At 43.2% G+C, this 23,099-nt stretch overlaps 1 protein-coding gene and 1 long non-coding RNA gene across 4 annotated transcripts in view; one reads left to right on the top strand and one right to left on the bottom strand.

The window, feature by feature from the left end:
* Positions 1 to 409: 409 nt before the first annotated feature.
* On the bottom strand, positions 410 to 6,751 carry LOC139539004 (uncharacterized). The gene is made up of 3 exons (XR_011667844.1): positions 6,601 to 6,751; positions 6,391 to 6,489; positions 410 to 1,118 (listed from the first exon to the last, which is right to left on the bottom strand). It is a non-coding gene; the product is annotated as an uncharacterized lncRNA (long non-coding RNA).
* LOC139539003 (glycophorin-C-like) overlaps positions 3,137 to 23,099 on the top strand; it is a 37,964-nt gene continuing 18,001 nt past the window's right edge. Inside the window, exons 1-2 of one of the 3 annotated variants that reach the window (XM_071341652.1) lie at positions 3,137 to 3,457; positions 6,189 to 6,326. In XM_071341652.1, coding sequence (XP_071197753.1) covers positions 6,245 to 6,326 — 82 coding nt within the window. In that variant the 5' untranslated portion in view covers positions 3,137 to 3,457; positions 6,189 to 6,244. Of the gene's footprint in view, positions 3,458 to 6,073; positions 6,327 to 23,099 lie in introns of all 3 variants that reach the window. The other 2 variants (XM_071341653.1, XM_071341650.1) reach the window with 2 other exon arrangements.

Genomic DNA, 23,099 nt, shown 5'->3' with positions numbered 1-23,099 from the left:
ACAACAATGCTTGAGGTAAGGAAGAGGTGAAGTTGACAACAATGCTTGAGGTAAGGAAGAGGTGAAGTTGACAACAATGCTTCAGGAAGACAGACGTGAAACTGTGTTGTGGCAATCAAGAGGCAGTTGAGCAAACCTAGAATGTAAGATTGGGTCATGATGATTTAAGACTTTGCCAGAAGGGGTTTAGTCAAACCGTGTGTCAGTGTGAAAGTAGAGCCGGAGAGAAGTACTTTATAGAGTGCAAGACATCTTAGATAAATGGCCAGATGATGAGCAATCCCACTGCATGTATATGTCAAAATGAATATAATGCTGTGAATAAGCAATATTATCTCTCTGTCACGATCGTCTTTAGGTGAATGAGAGGACCAAGGCGCAGCGTGATATGAATACATCTTTTATTTTGAAGATGAAAACGAACAGAAAATACAAACTAGACAAAAAAAACAAACGTGAAGCTACAAAACGAATGTGCAGACACACGCTACTAACATCAAACATAGACAATTAACCGCAACCTACCTAATGCCTATGGCTGCCTTAAATGTGGCTCCCAATCAGAGACAACGATAGACAGCTGTCTCTGATTGAGAACCATTCCAGGCAACCATAGACTTACCTAAACACCTACACTGAACACAACCCCATGAACTCTACAAAAACTCCCTAGACAATACAACCACCCAAGACTAGACAAAAAAACACAAACATCCCCCATGTCACACCCTGACCTAACTAAAATAATAAAGAAAACAAAGATAACTAAGGCCAGGGCGTGACACTCTCTCAGAAAACAAACACCCTGGACAGTCAGACAAGGAGGAACAGAGATGTGTGTCAACTGTAAACCGAGACAATGAGTTCAGACATCCCCTGAAAAAGATGTGGAGGTGGTGCATTGTCAATTCTTATTTTAGTACAAACATGTTAAAACAATGTTAACATATATTTTATTATCTTAGGCTTGGAACGGAAGATTTAAACTAAATGTGGCATGAAACAGGAAACCTATTGAAGTTGTCCCCATCTACACCTAGTGGTAGTGCCACTAGGTTCAAAGACACAGATCCCACATTGTCACGGCCCCTCCTCTGCAGTGCAGGGGGCGGTTCCTCCTGCAGGCAGAGGAGGGTCGTTAGTGATTGGAGCCACCTGGGCTCAGGGTATTTAAACTGCTGCTTCACTAATCATCTCTCTCTCTCTGCTCCTCTAGGTATGATCCTGTTTTGTTTGTTCCTTTGTAGTTTTGCATAGTTTTCACTCAGTCATATTCACACACACAGATTCACGCATCCATGCACTTTACATACACCTTACATTATAATACTTCCACACCTCATTCCTTTTTCTTAGTTTAAAGTTAATAGTTTGGTTTATAATAAAGAACATTTTTAATTGGCCTATACCTGTTGTTCGTGTCCCCTCATTTTTGTCACAGGCTATGAGCCGGCTTGTGACAACATGTTCAGGGCACCTGAACCAAACAGCACCAAACACCTGCCTTTTTTGATACCTCAAAGTTTCTCTCTGCCTCTAACCAGATGAATGCGCCAGAGGAAATATTTTCTAAATATAAGCAAAGGACAATAAAATAAATGTTTGAAATGGTGGTTTAACAAAACAAGATTAAACATGAATTGTCAGTTAGTGTTTATCGAGTAGATGTAACAAAGCCATCATTGACGCTTTCATGGGTGTAGCATTCTTGGCTCAATCTAAAATTATATATTTCAGTCTATTGCCTCATTGACAGTCAGTAGCCTACCTTCCTACTTTGATCATGAAAAGATGAGGGTATTGTTGTGTAATCATGCCAATTTTCTATGCATAATTCAGTAATCTCAGAATCGTATAGTTGGGTCCTTGTGCAGAGATGAAAGACACCTGGGTTCTATGCAGTCTGTGGAACGTGGAACATGAATAGAGAAGGACGAGATTAGCTTCAAGCTTGGCAGAGGATCTCTGCAGAAGTCAGGGATAATGAGAATGAACTGACACACGGAGATCAGATACATATCTCCCACCTCTTTGTCATTCAGTCATGGATTGGTTATGTTCACAATCGAGTCTTGTTGAGGTGAAAGTTGACCGTGCATAATGAGCCAAGCATGGCCATTAAAAAGGATTCTGGCTTCGAGTTGGAGCTAACGTATTATGTGTTACATGAATATACTTTTCAACGATTGTTACACTGAGTGAATAGTATGTTTAAATTGCCATGTTGACAACAGACTTGATACATCAGACCAAATGAAAGTCGATATCTGCTGTAGGGAGTGTGCATTAAGTCTTAATTATCTGGTTGGATAATATCCCTCGTTAGTCTTAGAACTCCTCGAGAATTCTTTAGAATCTTTTACAAAATGGTAACAGAGGCAGACATGGTTTGCATTGTTCTTGCTACATGTACTGTGTAGTGCAACTGGAGATGGCGTTTGGATGAACACTCCCTAAGTATTGTGCAGCTGTTCAAATTCCTGTCCCGTTCTCTCATCGCTCTCCCTCATTCCACGCAACTGTAACTCTAGAGCCATGGATTTAATTCCCTATAGGCTCAAAACCCTCTCTGTTAAAGGGGGAATCTGCTATTGGTACATCCATTTTTTGATTTTTAAATAAATTATATACCCATTGATTCTTAACAAATACAACTTATGAATTCCTCAAGAGCTTAGTTCAACAGTTGTACCACATAGGAACCCAAATATGAGCTTGCTTTTCTTTGTTTGTCAAATAATTTAATTGTAAAGAAACTGTAAACCCTCAAAACATGGTTAAAACTATAATTTTGATATCATGTATTGTCAGTCCTTGGATCCATAGCTCTGTTTAATGAATTTGAGAGTGGTTAAAATGTTCCAGCCACATCCCTCAGCTGTTTACCAAAACAAGTGGGGTGACCCTTTGTTATTGCTCCTTTAAGTCAGTTTGAGCAAACCTTGCACGAATCGATCCCAGGGTTTTGGACTACATAACTCCCATGATGAATGTTTTTCTGCTCGGTCCACAGCCTTAACAGTCAACGGCAGTCCTTCCCAGACTACATTTTGGATAGTCAATGCCCTACCCCTCTTCTCCTCCCTCTTCCTGTCTCCTCCCTCTAGCCTACCCTGGCTTAAAGTGAAACTTGGGAATCATTTGCTTGTTGCTGGGAGGGGCCTCTTGGTCCATTGGTTGAGCAGAAGAGATCATTAGTTAGGGGATTGAGTTTACAGGCACTGGGGGGAAAAAAGTAGCTGCATAGCACACCCGGTTTTCAGGGCGAGATTAAAAAAAGTGTTGTCTACAGACAGTATTTGAGTGAACGGTATAAGGTGAAAGATTGGTGAAGAGGGAGGACTGACTGACTTTAAATATTCTGTGGCTCTGTTCTAAATAACAGTTTCTTCTGTGGCGTTAGAGAGTGTAGGCAGGAATTCTTGGAAAAGTGTTGCTGTGCAGCTCTGGAAATTTGGTGAGTGCATGCTCCTTTTAAGGTCCTTTGTGAAAACTACTTCTAAAGTATGTTTTCTTCTCAGCATTCTCTTAATGCTGTTAGAGGATCATTTGGACAGGGGCTGAGTGAGAAGGGTCTGAGACAGCTCTTGACAGATGACCAGTTGTCGTGATAAAAGAGCCGGTGAAGGCAGAGATGTACTATACGGTGACATCGTAGCTATTATTGAAGGAGGAAATGACGAGGCAACGTGTTGATTGGTTGTTTACTCACACAAGCTGCCATTTCCGTTTGGAGGTTTGTTACAACCACAAGGCTCTTTTCTCACCTCAACATTGGTCAAAGTGTGCCTGTGTCTCCTCACATAAGACACTTCTGTTAAGTTATAATGGAGGCAGACAGTGGTATGTACAATAACCTACGTAGGTTTATGTATCTATGATGCAGTAGTCTGCGTTTTTATGAAAACGAAAGTCAAACTGCCCTTTCAGCTCATGTGACAGTGCAGCTGGGTTTGACATCTGGTCCTCGTCGTGGCACCCAGTCAGCCATTAGACACCAGACACTGAAAACGTTGTTCAAAATTACTTCTGTGGTAAATTAAGTTCAAAATCAATGCTCGGATTCTACAAGAGACCCTGGAGTCAAAACATTTTGGTTGTTTACTAAAATTGGTTGGGTACTGCAAGACTCTCCAAGACACAGAAGTTCTGAGATAAAATGATCCAGGACATTCGGTCCCAATCAAGTAAATTACAGTTACTGACATTTTCTGTGTAACCATGGTGATGTCAGAGCATCACACCTGCCGTGCGTGCTGAACCTAATGTTCTGGAGTCGCATACGCTCTAACTTTCAAAATATAACAAAGGCACAAAGTACAAATGCCAAAATATTAGACCGTTAGACACATTAATTATTCCTTTGAACAGAGGAAGCTTGATCACACAGAAGATCATCTATTGTGACATAAGAGAGGCTGACTGAGTACCATAGGAAGAGCAGTAGACAGGACAGACAAGACAGACAGGAGAGACGGCAGACAGGGGAGACGGCAGACAGGAGAAACAGGGTAGACGGCAGACAGGAGAAACAGGGGAGACGGCAGACAGGAGAAACAGGGTAGACGGCAGACAGGAGAAACAGGGTAGACGGCAGACAGGAGAAACAGGGGAGACGGCAGACAGGAGAAACAGGGGAGACGGCAGACAGGAGAAACAGGGGAGACGGCAGACAGGACAAACAGCAGACAGACAGGGAAGACGGCAGACAGGACAGACGGGGGAGACAGCAGACAGGACAGACAGGAGAAACGGCAGACAGGGGAGACAGCAGACAGGACAGACAGCAGACAGACAGGGGAGACAGCAGACAGGACAGACAGGAGAAACGGCAGACAGGGGAGACAGCAGACAGGACAGACAGCAGACAGGACAGACAGGAGAAACGGCAGACAGGACAGACAGGGAAGACGGCAGACAGGACAGACAGACAGCAGACAGACAGGGGAGACAGCAGACAGGAGAGACAGGGGAGACGGCAGACAGGAGAGACAGGGGAGACGGCAGACAGGACAGACAGCAGACAGACAGGGGAGACAGCAGACAGGACAGACAGCAGACAGACAGGGGAGACAGCAGACAGGACAGACAGCAGACAGACAGGGGAGACAGCAGACAGGACAGACAGGAGAAACGGCAGACAGGACAGACAGGGAAGACGGCAGACAGGACAGACAGACAGCAGACAGACAGGGGAGACAGCAGACAGGAGAGACAGGGGAGACGGCAGACAGGAGAGACAGGGGAGACGGCAGACAGGACAGACAGCAGACAGACAGGGGAGACAGCAGACAGGGGAGACAAGACAGACAGGGGAGACGGCAGAAGGGACAAACAGGGGAGACAGGGGAGACAGCAGACAGGACAGACAGGACAGATGGCAGACAGGGGAGACGGCAGACAGGACAGACAGGACAGATGGCAGACAGGGGAGATGGCACACAGGACAGACATGGGAGACGGCAGACAGGACAGACAGGGGAGACGGCAGACAGGACAGGACAGACAGGGTTGGTGTGAGGAGGGCGGGGAGGGGGGGTGAGTGGAGAGTTATTCAGCTCTCAAGAGTAAACTGTATATCTGACTGTTTGACTGTGATAAGGCTGGGCTCCATGCTTCCTCAAAGCTGCACTTCCTCTGTTTGTTAGAAAGGTGTTGGGTCAGCAGCAGGCTGCAGATACAGGGAAGCAGAGGGAGGGAGGAGGGATTATGGACCACGTCCAAGGGAATGGGATAGGATAGGTAGCCTCAGATTCTTGGTGAGCCACGACCGACTGTGATTTGATTGACAGTTGAGTGAGATACATGCAAAACTTCTTAGATATTGTCTGTGTAGAAATGAGAGGTGTGATCTGTTATTCATATACCTAAATCTGGGACAGAACAGCACAATCTAGTGAGTGCAACAGCGCAACAGTCCATGGTGTACGTACATGTATGCATGTGTGTGTGTGTGTGTGTGTTTGTATGTATGCATGTGAATATGTACAGTAGAAGTTTATTTCACCTATACCAAACAGGCTAAGAGGGATTGAGAGATTAATATACTATTTCCTCTGACTTCCTTTCATAGAGATTTGATACAGAGAGCCGAGTAACACCCCTACACTCCTCCTTCAGGATCCCCCTTTACCCTCCAAATTCCGTCTCTATTGCTCTCTTTCTCCTTCTCTTCCTCTCCCTGTCAGCTGTCCCGCTCAATCCCCCTCTCCTGACGTCCTGCCTGACACCCGCTCTGCTCGACATGGAGAACTCCACGGCTGTGGCCTTTAACGCGACCCCGGACCAAGCGAAACCAGAAGCCATGACACAACTCATGCCAACCAGTGAGTATTCTCCCACGGTCAGGTCTGGTACCGTTTAACCACCACACACCACACCATTCTTTACCTGTCTGAGCTGCCTGGGGTCTGGGTCTTGCAGATCAGAACAATCCCTAAGCATGCGTGGCATTCCAAAATGACTGCTGCGTCATCTTCTGCTGCTGCACTGTAAAACAGAAAGGAGAATAGTTTGGAGTAGAAGTACTGAAACAGACTCACTGTACTGTAACTCCTGACAACTCCCATACTCCACATTGTAAAGCACATGACCGCTGACCTTAGAGAGAAAACCCCTGAAGCATAACATGTATCAAACACCTGGTGGTCAAAGAGGCATGTTGAGTGCTGCTCGTATAACTGGGAGGTCAGGAGTGTTGCAATCAAGAAAACAAAACAAAATGAACGACAGCAAGCAGCTGTTTTATTTGACTCCGTCTTGCATTGTTCAGTTGAATTTGACAGGGGTTTTTTTGTTCATTTTTTTACTCCACCCATGTGTTTCCTGTCAAGAGCTGCCTTGTAAAGTGGCCAAACATTGACAGAGCAGGAAGAAGAATGATACAATTGTTAAACTGAATTAATCATTGAAAATGCTTTGACAGACAGTTTGCCACCTGCTATCAGACCAAATAGATGCTGGAAGTGTATGGTTATGTATAGAAAAATACCTGAGGCACACAAATATGGGGGAAAAGGAGGTAGATGCTTGTCTGTTAGAAATGCCTTCACTTTTCAAAGTCAGAGGACTCCAGCTATGCTGTCCCTTGTGCATGCTACTGTTGTCTCCTCGGGTGTCGGGGAGAGGGAGCAGCCAGGCGATATGACAGGTGTGAATATAGACCTTCTCAGATCCCCGGGCCCTGGCCTGACAGCAAGGGACCCATTGCCAGAGAGGCAACTAGAAACCTGCAGGATAAAAACAGCTCTCACAAACAGGCACTTTAACACTGCTGTTTAATGGGACTTTTATCTCTGATTTAACAAGGTGCAATCGCATCATGAGAAAAATGTACACTCTCATTAGTGATGCAATGACAAACAAACAGTTAATCTGGCTGGATATGAGAAGCAAAGCAAATTTATCAGGCTTGTACCCTGGCATCCTGGCTGAAAATGTAATAGTAAGTTACCGTATATATCCATCTCTGTGGGTTTCACGATAAATGGTGGAACCACAAAGAGAGGCTGTGATTGGAATGTGAACAACACTACCACGCTGACCATTGGCTTAGTTAGTGTCTCTCCAGTCAGTAGATCCCGTTTTCTCTCCATACATCGTACTCTCAAACATTTAAGGTAATAAATGCAAGTCTTATCACACAATACACCTGTAGGCTACACAATGACAGAGGCAGCTATAGGCCAAGGACAGAGGGAAGTAAGCGCCTTCAGAATTTATAAAGCGGTCTTTCAGGACCTGACTGTTCCTGTTTTCTGTTGATGCATTTTCTTAAACTTCATTTTGGTAACAGAGGAGCGACAGCAGCAAATATAACGGTCCTCCGCTACTGAAGCCAGTTACTGGCTCTCCACCTCATGAAGCATATGAGCTTAATGAAGGGAGGGTAACGTTACCTTTATTTACCTGTGCGCAACTTATTATTTCTCCTCGTAAGAGATTCATTTGACTCAGCACACCTAAAAAAAAAACGGTCAAATAATAATTGAGGGCTTTAAGATTTAATTTGATATTGTGCAGGAACTGACAGGAATTGGGTTGAAGCAAAAAAAGAGGTCCGGTTATTTCAAAATCCACGGGAAAAAGACCCAACTTTAGAGACTGACTTGTCACTTTTGAGTGAGGATGAGCTCCAGTAACTCCCTCTGTGAAATGATCATGATTAAGCGAGTATAAAATGTGCCATCATGCTTGGCTGCTGATGTTCCTAAAGTGCTATAGGGCAAATTTTAATGTTAATTGACAATCACATGCCACCATGCCTACAGCTTGAATCATTCCCTACCTATAGCAGAGGGCCACATTTGTGAACCTCAAATGAAGTTCATGTGTGTGGCAGTCATAACATTGCATTGGAGTCATCCTTGTGTAGTGATGTGATGTATCCTTCACCGTACGACTGCAACATAACCTTGTAGGGGACATCTTGTTGCTGAGGTCAAATAAACAACTAGCAGAGTGAAGCATTCTGTAGTTTTTTTTAATGTAAGGCTTTGAGTTTATAACTACATGACTGCACACACAACCCTGAATACAAGATTGATTTAACCACACACTAAGGTGTATGTGCATTTGATCGTCTATATGTATGCAGGTCTGTTATCAATCCATTTGCTCAACAAGCACCAATTGTGGGCCAGGACACATTGAATAGGTGTTGAAGAATAATGATCTGTTTTGCAACCAGCTGGTAGTAGCTGTACAAAAGCAGTGTCTGTGAAGCAGCCAGTGCCTGATGTTGTTTGTTTGCATAAACAGCTCTGCTGGCTGTCAGTTAGTGGCTGTCAGTCAGCTGGTCCGGTGGCTGTCAGTCAGCTGGTCCGGTGGCTGACATTCAGCTGGTCCGGTGGCTGACATTCAGCTGGTCTGGTGGCTGTCAGTTCTCATTAGCCTACTATAGAAAAGAGGCCCTCCATGTGTGTTATTAGTGCACGTAGGTACTGTACCATGCTAACTTTTTGCAACAAAGAACAGACACGGAAACATTAAATCAAATAAAATGTTATTTGTCACATGCGCCGAATAATCAAATCAAAATCAAATCAAATGTATTTATATAGCCCTTTGTACATCAGCTGATATCTCAAAGTGCTGTACAGAAACCCAGCCGAAAACCCCAAACAGCAAGCAATGCAGGTGTAGAAGCAGGTTGGCTAGGAAAAACTCCCTAGAAAGGCCAAAACCTCGGAAGAAACCTAGAGAGGAACCAGGCTATGAGGGGTGGCCAGTCCTCTTCTGGCTGTGCCGGGTGGAGATTATAACAGAACATGGCCAAGATGTTAAAATGTTCATAAATGACCAGCATGGTCAAATAATAATAATCACAGTAGTTGTCGAGGGTACAGCACCTCAGGAGTAAATGTCAGTTGGCTTTTCATAGCCGATCATTAAGAGTATCTCTACCGCTCCTGCGGTCTCTAGAGAGTTGAAAACAGCAGGTCTGGGACAGGGAGCACGTCCGGTGAACAGGTCAGGGTTCCATAGCCGCAGGCAGAACAGTTGAAACTGGAGCAGCAGCACGGCCAGGTGGACTGGGGACAGCAAGGAGTCATCATGTCAGGTCGTCCTGAGGCATGGTTCTAGGGCTCAGGTCCTCCGAGAGAGAGAAAGAAAGAGAGAAAGAGAGAATTAGAAAGAGCATACTTAAATTCACACAGGACACCAGATAAGACAGAAGTACTCCAGATATAACAAACTGACCTTAGCCCCCCGACACAAACTAATGCAGCATAAATACTGGAGGCTGAGACAGGAGGTGTCAGGAGACACTGTGGCCCCATCCGATGATACCCCCGGACAGGGCCAAACAGGAAGGATATAACCCCACCCACTTTGCCAAGGCACAGCCCCCACACCACTAGAGGGATATCACACCACTAGGGGGAATACATACTTACAAGCCCTTAATAACCAACAATGCAGTTCAAGAATTCAAGAATTAGAGTTTAAAAAAAAATCTAAGTAAACTACAGTGATAAATAAAGAGTAAAAAAAAGTAACACAGTAAAATAATACAGGGCTATATACAGGGGGTACCGGTACAGAGTCAATGTGGAGCCTATATACAGGGGGTACCGGTACAGAGTCAATGTGCGGGTGTACAGGTTAAAGAAGGTAATTTGTACATGTAGGTAGGGGTAAAGTGACTATGCATAGTAAAGTGAATATTCATGTCAGTGTAAATAGTCCGGGTGGCCATTTGATTAATTGTTCAACAGTCTTGTGGCTTGGGGGTAGAAGCTGTCAAGGAGCCTTTTGGACCTAAACTTGGCTGGCGCTCCAGTTCTGCTTGGTGTGCAGTAGTAGAGAGAACAGTCTATGACTTTGGCGTCTTTGAGAATTTTCTGGGCCTTCCTTTGACACCGCCTAGTATATAGGTCCTGGATGGCAGGAAGCTTGGACCCAGTGATGTACTGGGCCATACGCATTACCCTCTGTAGTGCCTTACGGTCAGACGCCGAGCAGTTGCCATACCAAGCCATAATGCAACCGGTCAGGATGCTCTCGACGGTGCAGCTCTAGAATTTTTTGAGGATCTGGGGACCCATGCCAAATCTTTTCAGTCTCCTGAGGGGGAAAAGATGTTGTCATGCCATCTTCACAACTGTCTTGGTGTGTTTGAACCATGATAGATTGTTGGTGATGTGGACACCAAGGAACTTGAAACTCTCGACCCGCTCCACTACAGCCCTGTCGATGTGAATGGGGGCATGTTCGGCCCTCCTTCTCCTGTAGTCTACGATCATCTCCTTTGTCTTGCTCACGTTGAGGGAGAGGTTGATGTCCTGGCACCACACTGCCAGGTCTCTGACCTCCCTATAGGCTGTCTCATAGTTGTCTGTGATCAGGCCTACCACTGTTGTGTCATTAACAAACTTAAAGAGGGTGTTGGAGTTGTGCTTGGCCACGCAGTCGTAAGTTAACAGGGAGTACAGGAGGGGACTAAGCACGCACCCCTGAGGGTCCCCTTCTTCAGGATCAGTGTGGCAGATGTGTTGTTACCTACACTTACCACCTGGGGGTGGTCCGTCAGGAAGTCCAGGATCCAGTTGCAGAGGGAGGTGTTTAGTCCAAGGATCCTTAGCTTAGTGATGATGTTTGTGTTAAACGCTGAGCTGTAGTCAATGAAAAGCATTCTCACATAGGTGTCCCTTTTGTTCAGGTGGAAAAGGGCAGTGTGGAGTGCGATTGAGATTGCGTCATCTGTGGATCTCTTGGGGCGCTATGCAAATGGGAGTGGGTCTAGGGTTTCTGAGATGGTGTTAATGTGAGCCATGACCAGACTTTCAATGGCTACCAACGTGAGTGCTACGGGGCGGTAGTCATTTAGGCAAGTTACCTTTGTTTTCTTTGGCACAGGGACTATGGTGGTCTGCTTGAAACATGTAGGTTTTACTGACTCGGTCAGGGAGAGGTTGAAACTGTCAGTGAATATACTTACCAGTTGGTTTGTGCATGCTCTGAGTACACGTCCTGGTAATCAGTCTGGCCCCGTAGCAGCAACGTTATGCACAAAATAAGTTAAACAATGCAAAAAAGCACAGTTGGGTTGGAGGCCGTAAAACGGCAGCCATCATTTTCCCAGACATGGAAATAGCGCTATCCCCCCCTCCCGCACACTAACCCCTCAGTTGTAGTTCAGAGACATTTATGTAGCATCTCAGACAAAGGAAAGACACAGAAAAATGGAGACTCTTCATTTTTAGCATGTGTCTCAAAGGAGCTGAGCGATGACAGCAGAGCGGACCTTGAATTGTTTGGGCTGCTGGAGCAGTGCATTCAGCCGAGGCGCTGCTTGTGAGGAGGCAGCGAGGGAGATTTTCCCCTTCCTCTACTTTGACCTTCAGGGTTTTTACTGTAGAAAAACCTAAGTTCCAAAAGCTGGGCCTAATATAGTTTAAGAAGTCATATAAGTTTTGTAGTGAATCATATGTTGATGACGTAAAGAATATTTGCTGGTCTGTAATGAGGAGCAACCAGACGCTGCACTTGACACATTTATGAAATTGCTTATTATAGTTACTAATATGCATTGTAGCAAGATCAAGGGTGTGGGGTTACCACGTCACCAAGTTCAATAACAAAATAGGCACCAGTAGCACAAATAGAATGCAAAGGGGAAGTTTATTAGGGATGTTCGTACCTGGGGAAAGAAGGGGGAATTCACCAATTACAAGCCGTTCTCTTTGTCAATTCCGTTTTCCAGGGGTTATCTTCACACTCGGGTCCAACAGTCCAGGTCACAACGGGCAATCACACAGATACCGCTCTCGTCATACCGCTCTCGTCATACCGCTCTCTTATGCAGGCTGCTTCCTCCTTTATCCCCGAGCACTCCCTGGCTTAACGACCAACAGCCTTTCCTCGTTGAGGGAGGAAGTCCATATAAGGCACGGGGGCGGAGCCAGCTACCTGCAAGATATCGCTTCTCAATTATCACTCCCCTCACCTCTCCCTGCTGTCTGCCACAGCATGCACTAATTAAGAAAATGACTGTAAAAACGGTTAAATCTCCTTGGATTGATGAGGAATTGAAACATTTTATGGTAGAGAGGGATGAGACAAAAGGTATGGCAAATAAGTCTGATAAAAATAAACAAATACAAAGCAAATAAATACAAAATACAAATACTCTACTTTCAAAAGTAAGAAGACAGGTGAAAAGAGGGAGAGAGAGAGGGAGAGAGAGGGAGTGTGAGAGAAGAGAGGGAGTGTGAGGGAAAGGAGAGGGAGAGGAGAGGGAGAGAGAGAGTGAGAGTGTGAGAGAGAGGAGAGGGAGAGGAGAGGAGAGGGAGAGAGAGAGTGAGAGTGTGAGAGAGAGGAGAGGGAGAGAGAGAGTGAGAGAATTAGACAAACAACGACAGAGAATCAGAGAGTAACAGAGTAACAGAGGGGAACAGTGCAGGCGAGGCTGAGAGAAAGCAGTGTTGTAAAGTACTTAAGGGAGTATCTGTACTTTAATTTACTATTTATATTTCTGACTACTTTTACTTTTACTTAACTACATTCCAAGAGAAAATAATCTACTTTTTACTCAACACATTTCCCTGACACCCAAAAGTACTCATTTTGAATACTTATTAAGACAGGAAAAAATGTCAGTTTACGCACTTATGAAGAGAACACGTGGTCATCCCTACTGCCTCTGATCTGGCCGACTCATTAAACTCAAATGCATAATTTGTAAATGATGTCTGAGTGTTGGAGTGTGCCCCTGGCTATCCGTACATTTTTTAAACAAAATGGTGCTGTCTACGTTGCTTCATTTAAGGAATTTTTTGTGATTTAAACTTTTAATTTTGCTTTTTCTTTTGAGTATATTTTAGCAATTACATTTACTTTTGATACTTGAGTATATTTAAAACCAAATACTTTTAGACTTTTACTCAAGTAGTATTTTAACTTTCTATTAAGGTATCAATATTTTTACTCAGGTATCACAATTTGGTACTTTTTCCACCACTGAGAGAGTGCTGCAGAGATATATAGTTGAAGTCGGAAGTTTACATACACTTAGGTTGGAGTCATTAAAACTCTTCTTTCAACCACTCCACAAATGTCTTGTTAAAACCTCTTTGGGCTAGGCGTGCCACTAGCGCCCCCACCTCGACAACATCCGGTGAAATTGCAGAGCGCAAAATTCAAAATACAAAAATCGCAAAAATAAACATTCATGAAAATACAAGTGTCTAACATCGTTTAAAAGCTGAACTTCGTGTTAATCCAACCGCTTTGTCAGATTTCAAAAAGGCTTTATGGCAAAAGCATACCATATGATTATCTGAGGACAGCGCCCCGCATACACCAGCATTAAAAACATTTTCCAAACCAGCAGAGGCGTCACAAAAATCTGAAATGGCGATAAAATAAATCACTTACCTTTGAAGATCTTCCTCTGTTTGCAATCCCAAGGGTCCCAGCTACACAACAAATGGTTGTTTTGTACGATAAAGTCCTTCATTATATCCCAAAAAAGTCAGTTTAGTTGGAGAGTTTGATTCAGTAATCCACCCGTTCCACTCTTTCAACATACAGACAAAGGAATACCAAAAGTTACCAATAAACTTCGTCCAAACAAGTCAAATAATGTTACTAATCAATCCTCAGGTCCCCAAATATGTAAATAAATGATCAAATTTAAGACGGAATGTAGTATTTTCAATACCGGATATTTTCAAGTGTGCGCCCTCATCCACACGCGCCACAAGACTACAGTCCAAATGAGAGCCACCTTGAAAAACTACAACTACTGACTCATTTTTCAAAAAACAAGCCTGAAACCCTTTCTAAAAGACTGTTGACATCTAGTGGAAGCCATAGTAACTGCAATCTGGGAGAAATTATTTTGAATATCCCATAGAAAAGCATTTGAATGGCCTGTGACCTCAAAAAGGAAAAAAATCCGGAAAAAAATAATTTCCGGATGGATTCTCCTCGGGTTTTTGCCTGCCATATCAGTTCCATTACACCCACAGACATTATTGTAACAGTTCTAAAAACGTCCGGGTTTTTTCTATCCAATGCTACCAATTATATGCATATCCTAGCTTCCTGGGCCTGAGTAACAGGCAGTTTACTTTGGGCACGTCAGTCATCTGAACTTCCAAATACTGCCCGCTAGAACTAAGAAGACTATAGTTTTGGCAAGTCGGTTAGGACATCTACTTTGTGCATGACACAAGTTATTTGTCCAACAATTGTTTACAGACAGATGATTTCACTTATAATTCACTGTATCACAATTCCAGTGGGTCAGAAGTTTACATACACTAAGTTGACTGTGCCTTTAAACAGCTTGGAAATTTCGTAAAAATGATGGCATGGCTTTAGAAGCTTCTGTTAGGCTAATTGACATAATTTGAGTCAATTGGAGGTGTACCTGTGGATGTATTTCAAGGCTTACCTTCAAACTCAGTGCCTCTTTTGCTTGATATCATGGGAAAATCCAAAGAAATCAGCCAAGACCTCCACAAGTCTGGTTCATCCTTGGGAGCAATTTCCAAATGCCTGAAGGTACCACGTTCATCTGTACAAACAATAGTACGCAAGTATATACACCATGGGACCACGCAGCCGTCATACCGCTCAGGAAGGAGCGTAGAGATGTCTGTCTCCTAGAGATGAACGTACTTTGGTGCAAAAAGTGCAAATCAATCCCAAAACAACAACAAAGGATCTTGTGGAGATGCTGGAGGAAACAGGTACAAAAGTATCTATATCCACAGTAAAAGAAGTCCAATATCGACATAACCTGAAAGGCCGCTCAGCAAGGAAGAAGCCACTGCTCCAAAACCGCCATAAAAAAGCCAGACTACGGTTTGCAACTGCACATGGGGACAAATATCATACTTTTTGGAGAAATGTCCTCTGGTCTCATGAAACAAATTAGAACTGTTTGGCCATAATGACCAAAAGGGGAATGCTTGCAAGCTGAAGAACACCATCCCAACAGTGAAGTACAGGGGTGCAGCATCATGTTGTGGGGGTGCTTTGCTGCAGGAGGGACTGATGCACTTCACAAAATAGATGGCATCATGAGAAGGGAAAATTATGTGGATATATTGAAGCAACATCTCAAGACATCAGTCAGGAAGTTAAAGCTTGGTTGCAAATGGGTCTTCCAAATGGACAGTGACCCCAAGCATACTTCAAAAGTTGTGGCAAAATGGCTTAAAGACAACAAAGTCAAGGTATTGGAGTGGCCATCACAAAGTCCTGACCTCAATCCTATAGAAAATGTGTGGGCAGAACTGAAAAAGCATGTGCAAGCAAGGAGGCCTACAAACCTGACTCAGTTACACCAGGAGAAATGGGCCAAAATTCACCCAACTTATTTTGGGACGCTTGTGAAAGGTTACCCGAAACGTTTGACCCAAGTTAAACAATTTTAAAGGCAATGCTACCACATACTAATTGAGTGTATGTAAACTTCTGACCCACTGCGAATGTGATGCTAAAATAAATCATTCTCTCTACTATTATTCTGACATTTCACATTCTTAAAATAAAGTTGTGATCCTAACTGACCTAAAACAGGGAATTTTTACTTGGATTAAATGTCATGAATTGAAAAAATGTTCATTGCTACTGTAAAATGCAACTGCAATGATATTGCCCAACAATTGAACAGAGCAGTAGCTGAGTTTATCTGTCTGGATCAAGTGCCATTCTGTGACTTTTGCTATTAAATATGCCTTATTTTTTTGCAGTAGTATCGTTTGAGTTTAAATGTATTTGGCTGAGGTGTATGTAAAACTTCCGACTTCAACTATAGGTAACTGCCAAAATAAAGGAAATGTGAGTACATTTGGGATACACAGTGGTGTCCCATCCCTCCGATAGAGTTCCAGACACTTGTAGAATCTATGGCAAGGTGCATTGAAGCTGTTCTGTTGGCTTGTGATGGCCCAACACCCTATTAAAACCTTTTCTCAATACAGGGGGTGCTGTTTCCACTTTGGAAAATATCGTCTCCAAATTAAACTGCCTCATACTCAATTCTTGCTCCTACAATATGCATATTATTATTACTATTGGATAGAAAACAATCTCTAGTTTCTAAAACCGTTTGAATTATGTCTGTGGGTGAACCAGAACTCTTTCTACAGCGAAACTCATGACAGGACATGCGAAGCTCTGAAAAATAGTCTCTGATCTCGGATCAGTTTAAAACTCTGTGTGTGCCCTATGGCTTGACATGAACTGCACCCGCCTTCCCCTGGATGTCAGTAACCAATGAGAAGTGGAATGGTGTCTCTAGGTGTTTCTCAGAGTTTATAAAAGGGAATGGAGTGAGATGACCCTTCTTTTTGACGCTCGCCAGGACGCAAGGGAGGACATCAGAATTGCATGCTCAAAAGCTCTCGTTATTGATCAAAGATATATCCGTCTGTGATTTAATTCGATATAGGTGTTAGAAACATCATAACGAAGTTATTTGAAACCGATTTATATCAGTTTATGCGAGTATATTGCTATTTTTCTGAATTTCCTTAGTATTGCGTTTGAGGATTTGGGCATGTGTGTGCCGTGTAGCTATTGTTAGCTGCTAGTTCTGAAGTTGAGGAGGTCGTTTTACAACAAAGCAACGATTCATTTGGACAAAGGACACATTGCCCAAGATACTGATGGAAGCTCGTCCAAAAGTAAGAGTTATTTATGATTTTATTCCGTATTTATGTGGAAAAATGTAAACGCAGTTGTCAGCCATTTTTTGCGGCACTAGTCTGGCTGTAACTCACAATGTATGTCTAGTAACGTAAATTTTAAAAATCTAAATCAGCGGTTGCATTAATAACCAATGCATCTTTCATTAGCTGTCCAACCTGTATTTTTTTAGTCAATCTAATCGATAAATAATCGTAAACATAGGTGCCTTTCCAAGATGGCGCCGGCCCGAATGCATGCCATGTTTTGACAGATTACATTGCATAACCACGATTTGTGATGCTAAATATGCACATTTTCGAACAAACTCTATATGCATTGTGTAATATGATGTTATAGGACTGTCATCTGAAGAATTCTGAGAAGGTTAGTGAAAAAATTAATATATTTTGGTGGCGATAACGTTATCGCCCCCTTTGCCTTGATTTAATTCTGGTGTGATGTTAGCTCATGTGGTATGCTAATATAACGATATATTGTGTTTTCGCTGTAAAACACTTAGAAAATCTGAAATATTGTCTGGATTCACAAGATCTTTGTCTTTCAATTGCTGTAGGCTGTGTATTTTTCAGAAATGTTTTAGGATGAGTATTTTGGTAATTGACGTCGGTCTCTGTAATTATTCCGGCTGCTTCCAACGCTATTTCAGATTGCAGCTGCAATGTACAACTGTGATTTATACCTGAAAAATGCACATTTTTCTAAAAAAACATATCCTATACCATAAATATGTTATCAGACTGTCATCTTATGAAGTTGTTTCTTGGTTAGTGGCTATATATATCTTTATTTAGTCAAATTAGTGATAGCTACTGATGGAGTAAAAAACTGGTGGAGTAAAAAAAGTGGTGTATTTTGCTAACGTGGTTAGCTAATAGATTTACATATTGTGTCTTCCCTGTAAAACATTTTAAAAATCAGAAATGATGGCTGGATTCACAAGATCTGTATCTTTCATCTGGTGTCTTGGACTTGTGATTTAATGATATTTAGATGCTTGTATTTACTTGTGACGCTATGCTAGGCTATGCTAGTCAGCTTTTTTACTGTGGGGGGTGCTCCCGGATCCGGGATGAGTACTAAGTAGAAGACACTACTGTATTTTGGAGTTTCTTTTATTTAGCAGTTAGCTGTAGATTGAGGCTGGGATGTATGGGGTAGTTGGAGAAATCAATCACATAATAAATGAAGAAAACTGGAGTAAAAGTAAACAGGAAATAACCCTTCCTATCTTCTTGGAGCAGGATGTTGGCTTTAGAACCGCAGGGGTTGGAGGTATTTGTCCAAAAGGGAATTGAGGAGAGATGGGGGAGTTCTAACCCAGTGTCGCGAGACGGGAGAGAGCCAACAACAATCCCAGAGAGGCATCTCTGTAGTGTCTGTTTATCTTAGCCCCCCCAGAGTCTCCTCCCCCATCCCCCCAATCCCATCAGCTCAATGCTCCTGAGATAACAGGACAGATGTGCTGCCCCCAGCAGCACCAACTACCTCACACTCTCCCTCTCTGCCTCACGCTGCTGCTAGCTTCACACCAGGGAGAGCCAATCAGGGGCCTGGCAGGGAGGCTGGATGCTGGTCCTGGAGGATAGCTGTCCACTAAGTTTCCAATTCCCCTGGAGTGTCCGTCTGCCAGTTACTGGAGACAGGAGAGGTGTTTAATTGATTCCAGCCAGGGTAAAGAGAGACAACTCTGAGATGTTTATAGCACTCCCATGTAGTGTAAATCCCAGTGCGACGTGTCACACACATCACTATCTAAACACAAACTAAATGGTATTAGTAATATCTAAAAGTTGGTTCACATTTTAGTTACTAACACATACAGTATATTTCAATTAATCAAATGAAAAGATTTCCCCACGGGTGCAGAGTTGAGAAACAGATAAATAGGTCTAAACCATGGCAGCAAACTTTTAAGGCTTTTCTCTGAAATAGCAAAAGCCTTTGCCAGGCACTGAATCTGCCACGGTCTAGACAGTTCTGTTTATCTGTCTCCGTCTCTCTCCCTGATTCACTGCTCTGTCTGTTTGTGTCTACAATAGTTAGCCCGGCAGAGAACAAACCTCTTTACACATCCCCATAGGCGGTAAGGCAACGTGGAGCACGGGACAAGGCACCATCTGTCCCTAATCAGCTTCAACCATGCCTGAAGCAAGTCATCTGATCCTGTCATAAGATTTCATAGCCATTAAAAAACTGGCGCAGACCCTTCCCATTTCCCCTTTACCTGGTCCGCAATGGTACAACTGCTGCCTTTACACGACAAGGCAAGGAAGAACAGGGAACGGGAAAAGGGAAAGCAGTGTTCTACAGTTGCCAGTGCCATATGGTTGGAAGCGATTGAGTCTCCATTTTATATTCCCAGCCAGATATGACCCCCCCAAGGCAGCCAGTAAAGAGAGGGATGAGTTCTCTGCAAACCAAGAAGAAAGAGGAGAAAGACACAGGAGAGGGTGTGGACGTACAGTTCCTTCAGAAAGTATTCACGTGCCTTGACTTTTTCCACATTTTGTTGTGTTACAGCCTGAATTTAAAATTGATTTAAAATGGATTACATTTAGATTTTTGGTCACTGGCCAACACACAATACCCCATAATGTCTAAGTGGAATTATCTTTTTCAAAACGTTACATATTAACTACTAATTAAAAGCTGAAATGTCTTGATTCAATAAGTATTCAACCACATTGTTATGGCAAGCCTAAATAAGTTCAGGAGTAAATATTTTCTTAACAAGTCACATTATTTTATTTTTTATTTTATATTTATTTCACCTTTATTTAACCAGGTAGGCCAGTTGAGAACATGTTCTAATTTACAACTGAAACCTGGCCAAGATAAAGCAAAGCAGTGGGACAAAAACAACAACACAGAGTTACACAGAAACAAACGTACAGTCAATAACACAATAGAAAAATCTATGTACAGTGTGTGAAAATGTAGAAGAGTAGGGAGGTAAGGCAATAAATAGGCCATGGAGGCAAAATAATTACAATTTAGCATTAACACTGGAGTGATAGATGTGCAGATGATGATGTGCAAGTAGAGATAATGGGGTGCAAAAGAGCAAGAGGATAAGTAACAATATTGGGATGAGGTAGTTGGGTGTGCTATTTACAGATTGGCTGTGTACAGGTACAGTGATCGGTAAGGTACTCTGACAGCTGATGCTTAAAGTTAGAGAGGGAGATATAAGACTCCAGCTTCAGTGATTTTTGCAATTCGTTCCAGTCATTGGCAGCAGAGAACTGGAAGGAAAGGCGGCCAAAGTAAGTATTGGCTTTGGGGGTGACCAGTGAAATATACCTTCTGGAGCACGTGCTACAGGTGGGTGTTGCTATGGTGACCAGTAAGCTGAGATAAGGCGGGGCTTTCCCTAGCAAAGACTTATAGATGACCTGGAGCCAGTGGGTTTGGCGACGATTATGTTGTGAGGACCAGCCAACGAGAGCATACAGGTCGCGGTGGTGGGTAGTTTATGGGGCTTTGGTGACAAAACGGATGGCACTGTAATAGACTGCATCCAGTTTGCTGAGTAGAGTGTTGGAGGCTATTTTGTAAATGACATCGCCGAAGTCGAGGATCGGTAAGATAGTCAGTTTTACGAGGGTATGTTTGGCAGCATGAATGAAGTAGGCTTTGTTTGCAGACTAGGCTTTGTTTGTAGGCTAGATTTAATTTTGGATTGGAGATGCTTTATGTGAGTCTGGAAGGAGAGTTTACAGTCGAACCAGACACCAAGGTATTTGTAGTTGTCCACATATTCTAAGTCAGAACTGTCCAGAGTAGTGATGCTAGTCCGGCGAGAGGGTGCGGGCAGCAATCGGTTGAAGAGCATGCGCTTAGTTTTACTTGCATTTAAAAGCAGTTGGAGGCCAAGGAAGGATTGTTGTATGGCATTGAAGCTTGTTTGGAGGTTTGTTAGCACAGTGTCCAAAGAAGGGCCACATGTATACAGAAGGGTGTCGTCTGCGTAGAGGTGGATCAGAGAATCACCAGCAGCAAGAGCGACATCGTTGATATATACAGAGAAAAGAGTCGGCCTGAGAATTGAACCTTTGTGGCACCCCCATAGAGACTCCCAGAGGTCCGGACAACAGGCCTTCCAATTTGACACACTGAACTCTATCCCGAGTATACTACTCGCCCATATGTCCAGTCTCTTGAAATTCGAGCAAGGGTGAAATTCGAGCAAGGGTTGCCTTCCAGAGAGACATCAGAGATTGTAACATTCTTTGTTTCACGGAAACATGGCTCACTCGGGATACGTTATCAGAGCCGATACAGCCAACCGGTTTCTTCACGCATTGCGCCGCCAGAAACAAACATCTTTCTGGTAAGAAGAAGGGCGGGGGTGTATGCCTTATGATTAACGAGTCATGGTGTGATCATAAAAACTTTTAGGAACTCAAGTCCTTTTGTTCGCCAGACCTAGAATTCCTTACGATCAAATGTCGACCGCATTATCTACCAAGAGAATTCTCTTCGATTATAATCACAGCCGTGTATAATCCCCTCCCAAGCAGACACCTCGATGGCTTATTGTAGCTGGGGAATTTAAGAAGGCTAATCTGAAAACAAGGCTCCCCAAATTTTATCAGCATATTGAATGCGCGACCCGGGCTGGCAACACCCTGGATCATTGCTACTGTAATTTCCGCAATGCATACAAAGCCCTCCCTCTCCCTCCTTTCGGCAAATCTGACCACGACTCCATTTTGTTGCTCCCAGCTTATAGTAAGAAACTTAAACAGGAAACACCCGTGCTCAGGTCTGTTCAACGCTGGTTACGCTGATTCGGTGAGGGAGTTTATTAGCAAGTGCATCGGTGATGTGGTACCCACGGTGACCATTAAAGGGGGTCTATTTCAAGAGACAACGGTGAGAGACTTGTTTCTGGAAAGGTGGATTTTTTAAAGTAGAAGCTTGAATTGTTTGGGCACAGACCTGGATAGTATGACAGAACTCTGCAGGCTTTCTCTGCAGTAGATTGCAACTCCGCCCCTTTTGGCAGTTCTATCTTGTCGGAAAATGTTATAGTTAGGGATGGAAATATCAGGATTCTTGGTGGCCTTCCTAAGCCAGGATTCAGACATGGCTAGGACATATGGGATTGCGGAGTGTGCTAAAGCAGTGAATAAAACAAACTTAAGGAAGAGGCTTATAATGTTAACATGAAACCAAGGCTTTTACGGTTACAGAAGTCAACAAATGAGAGCGCCTGGAGGAATGGGAGTTGAGTTAGGGGCTGCAGGGGCTGGGTTAACCTCTACATCACCAGTGGAACAGAGGAGGAGTAGGATAAGGGTACGGCTATTAAGTTGCATGGACTCTCACTCTGTGTGCAATAATAGTGTTTTACATTACTTTGAATGACTACCTCATCTCTTTACCCCACAAATACAATTATCTGTACGGTCCTTCAGTCGTGCAGTGAATTTCAAACACAGATTCAACCACAAAGGCCAGAGAGATTTTCTAATGCCTCACAAAGAAGGGCAAATAAAAAAGCAGACATTGAATATCCCTTTAAGCATGGTGAAGTTATTAATGACACTTTGGATGGTGTATCAATACACCCAGTCACTACAAATATACAGGCGTCCTTCCTAACTCAGTTGTCGGAGAGGAAGGAAACTGTTCAGGGATTTCGCCATGAGGCCAATGGTGACTTCAAAACAGTTACAGAGTTTAATGGCTGTGATAGCAGAAAACTGAGGATGGATCTACAACATTGTAGTTACTCCACAATACTAACCCAAATTTACAGAGTTTAAAGAAGGAAGCCTGTACAGAATACAAAATATTCCAAAACATGCATCCGGTTTGCAACAAGGCACTAAAGTAATATTGCAAAAGAAATGGGCAAATATCCCCCTCTTGAGAAGAAGTCAATGAAACACTGATACCATTGTTCAACTTTCATTAAC

Source organism: Salvelinus alpinus, chromosome 14 (assembly GCF_045679555.1).
Source record: "Salvelinus alpinus chromosome 14, SLU_Salpinus.1, whole genome shotgun sequence".
NCBI lineage: Eukaryota > Metazoa > Chordata > Actinopteri > Salmoniformes > Salmonidae > Salvelinus > Salvelinus alpinus.
This window is presented reverse-complemented; position numbering and strand designations above follow the sequence as displayed.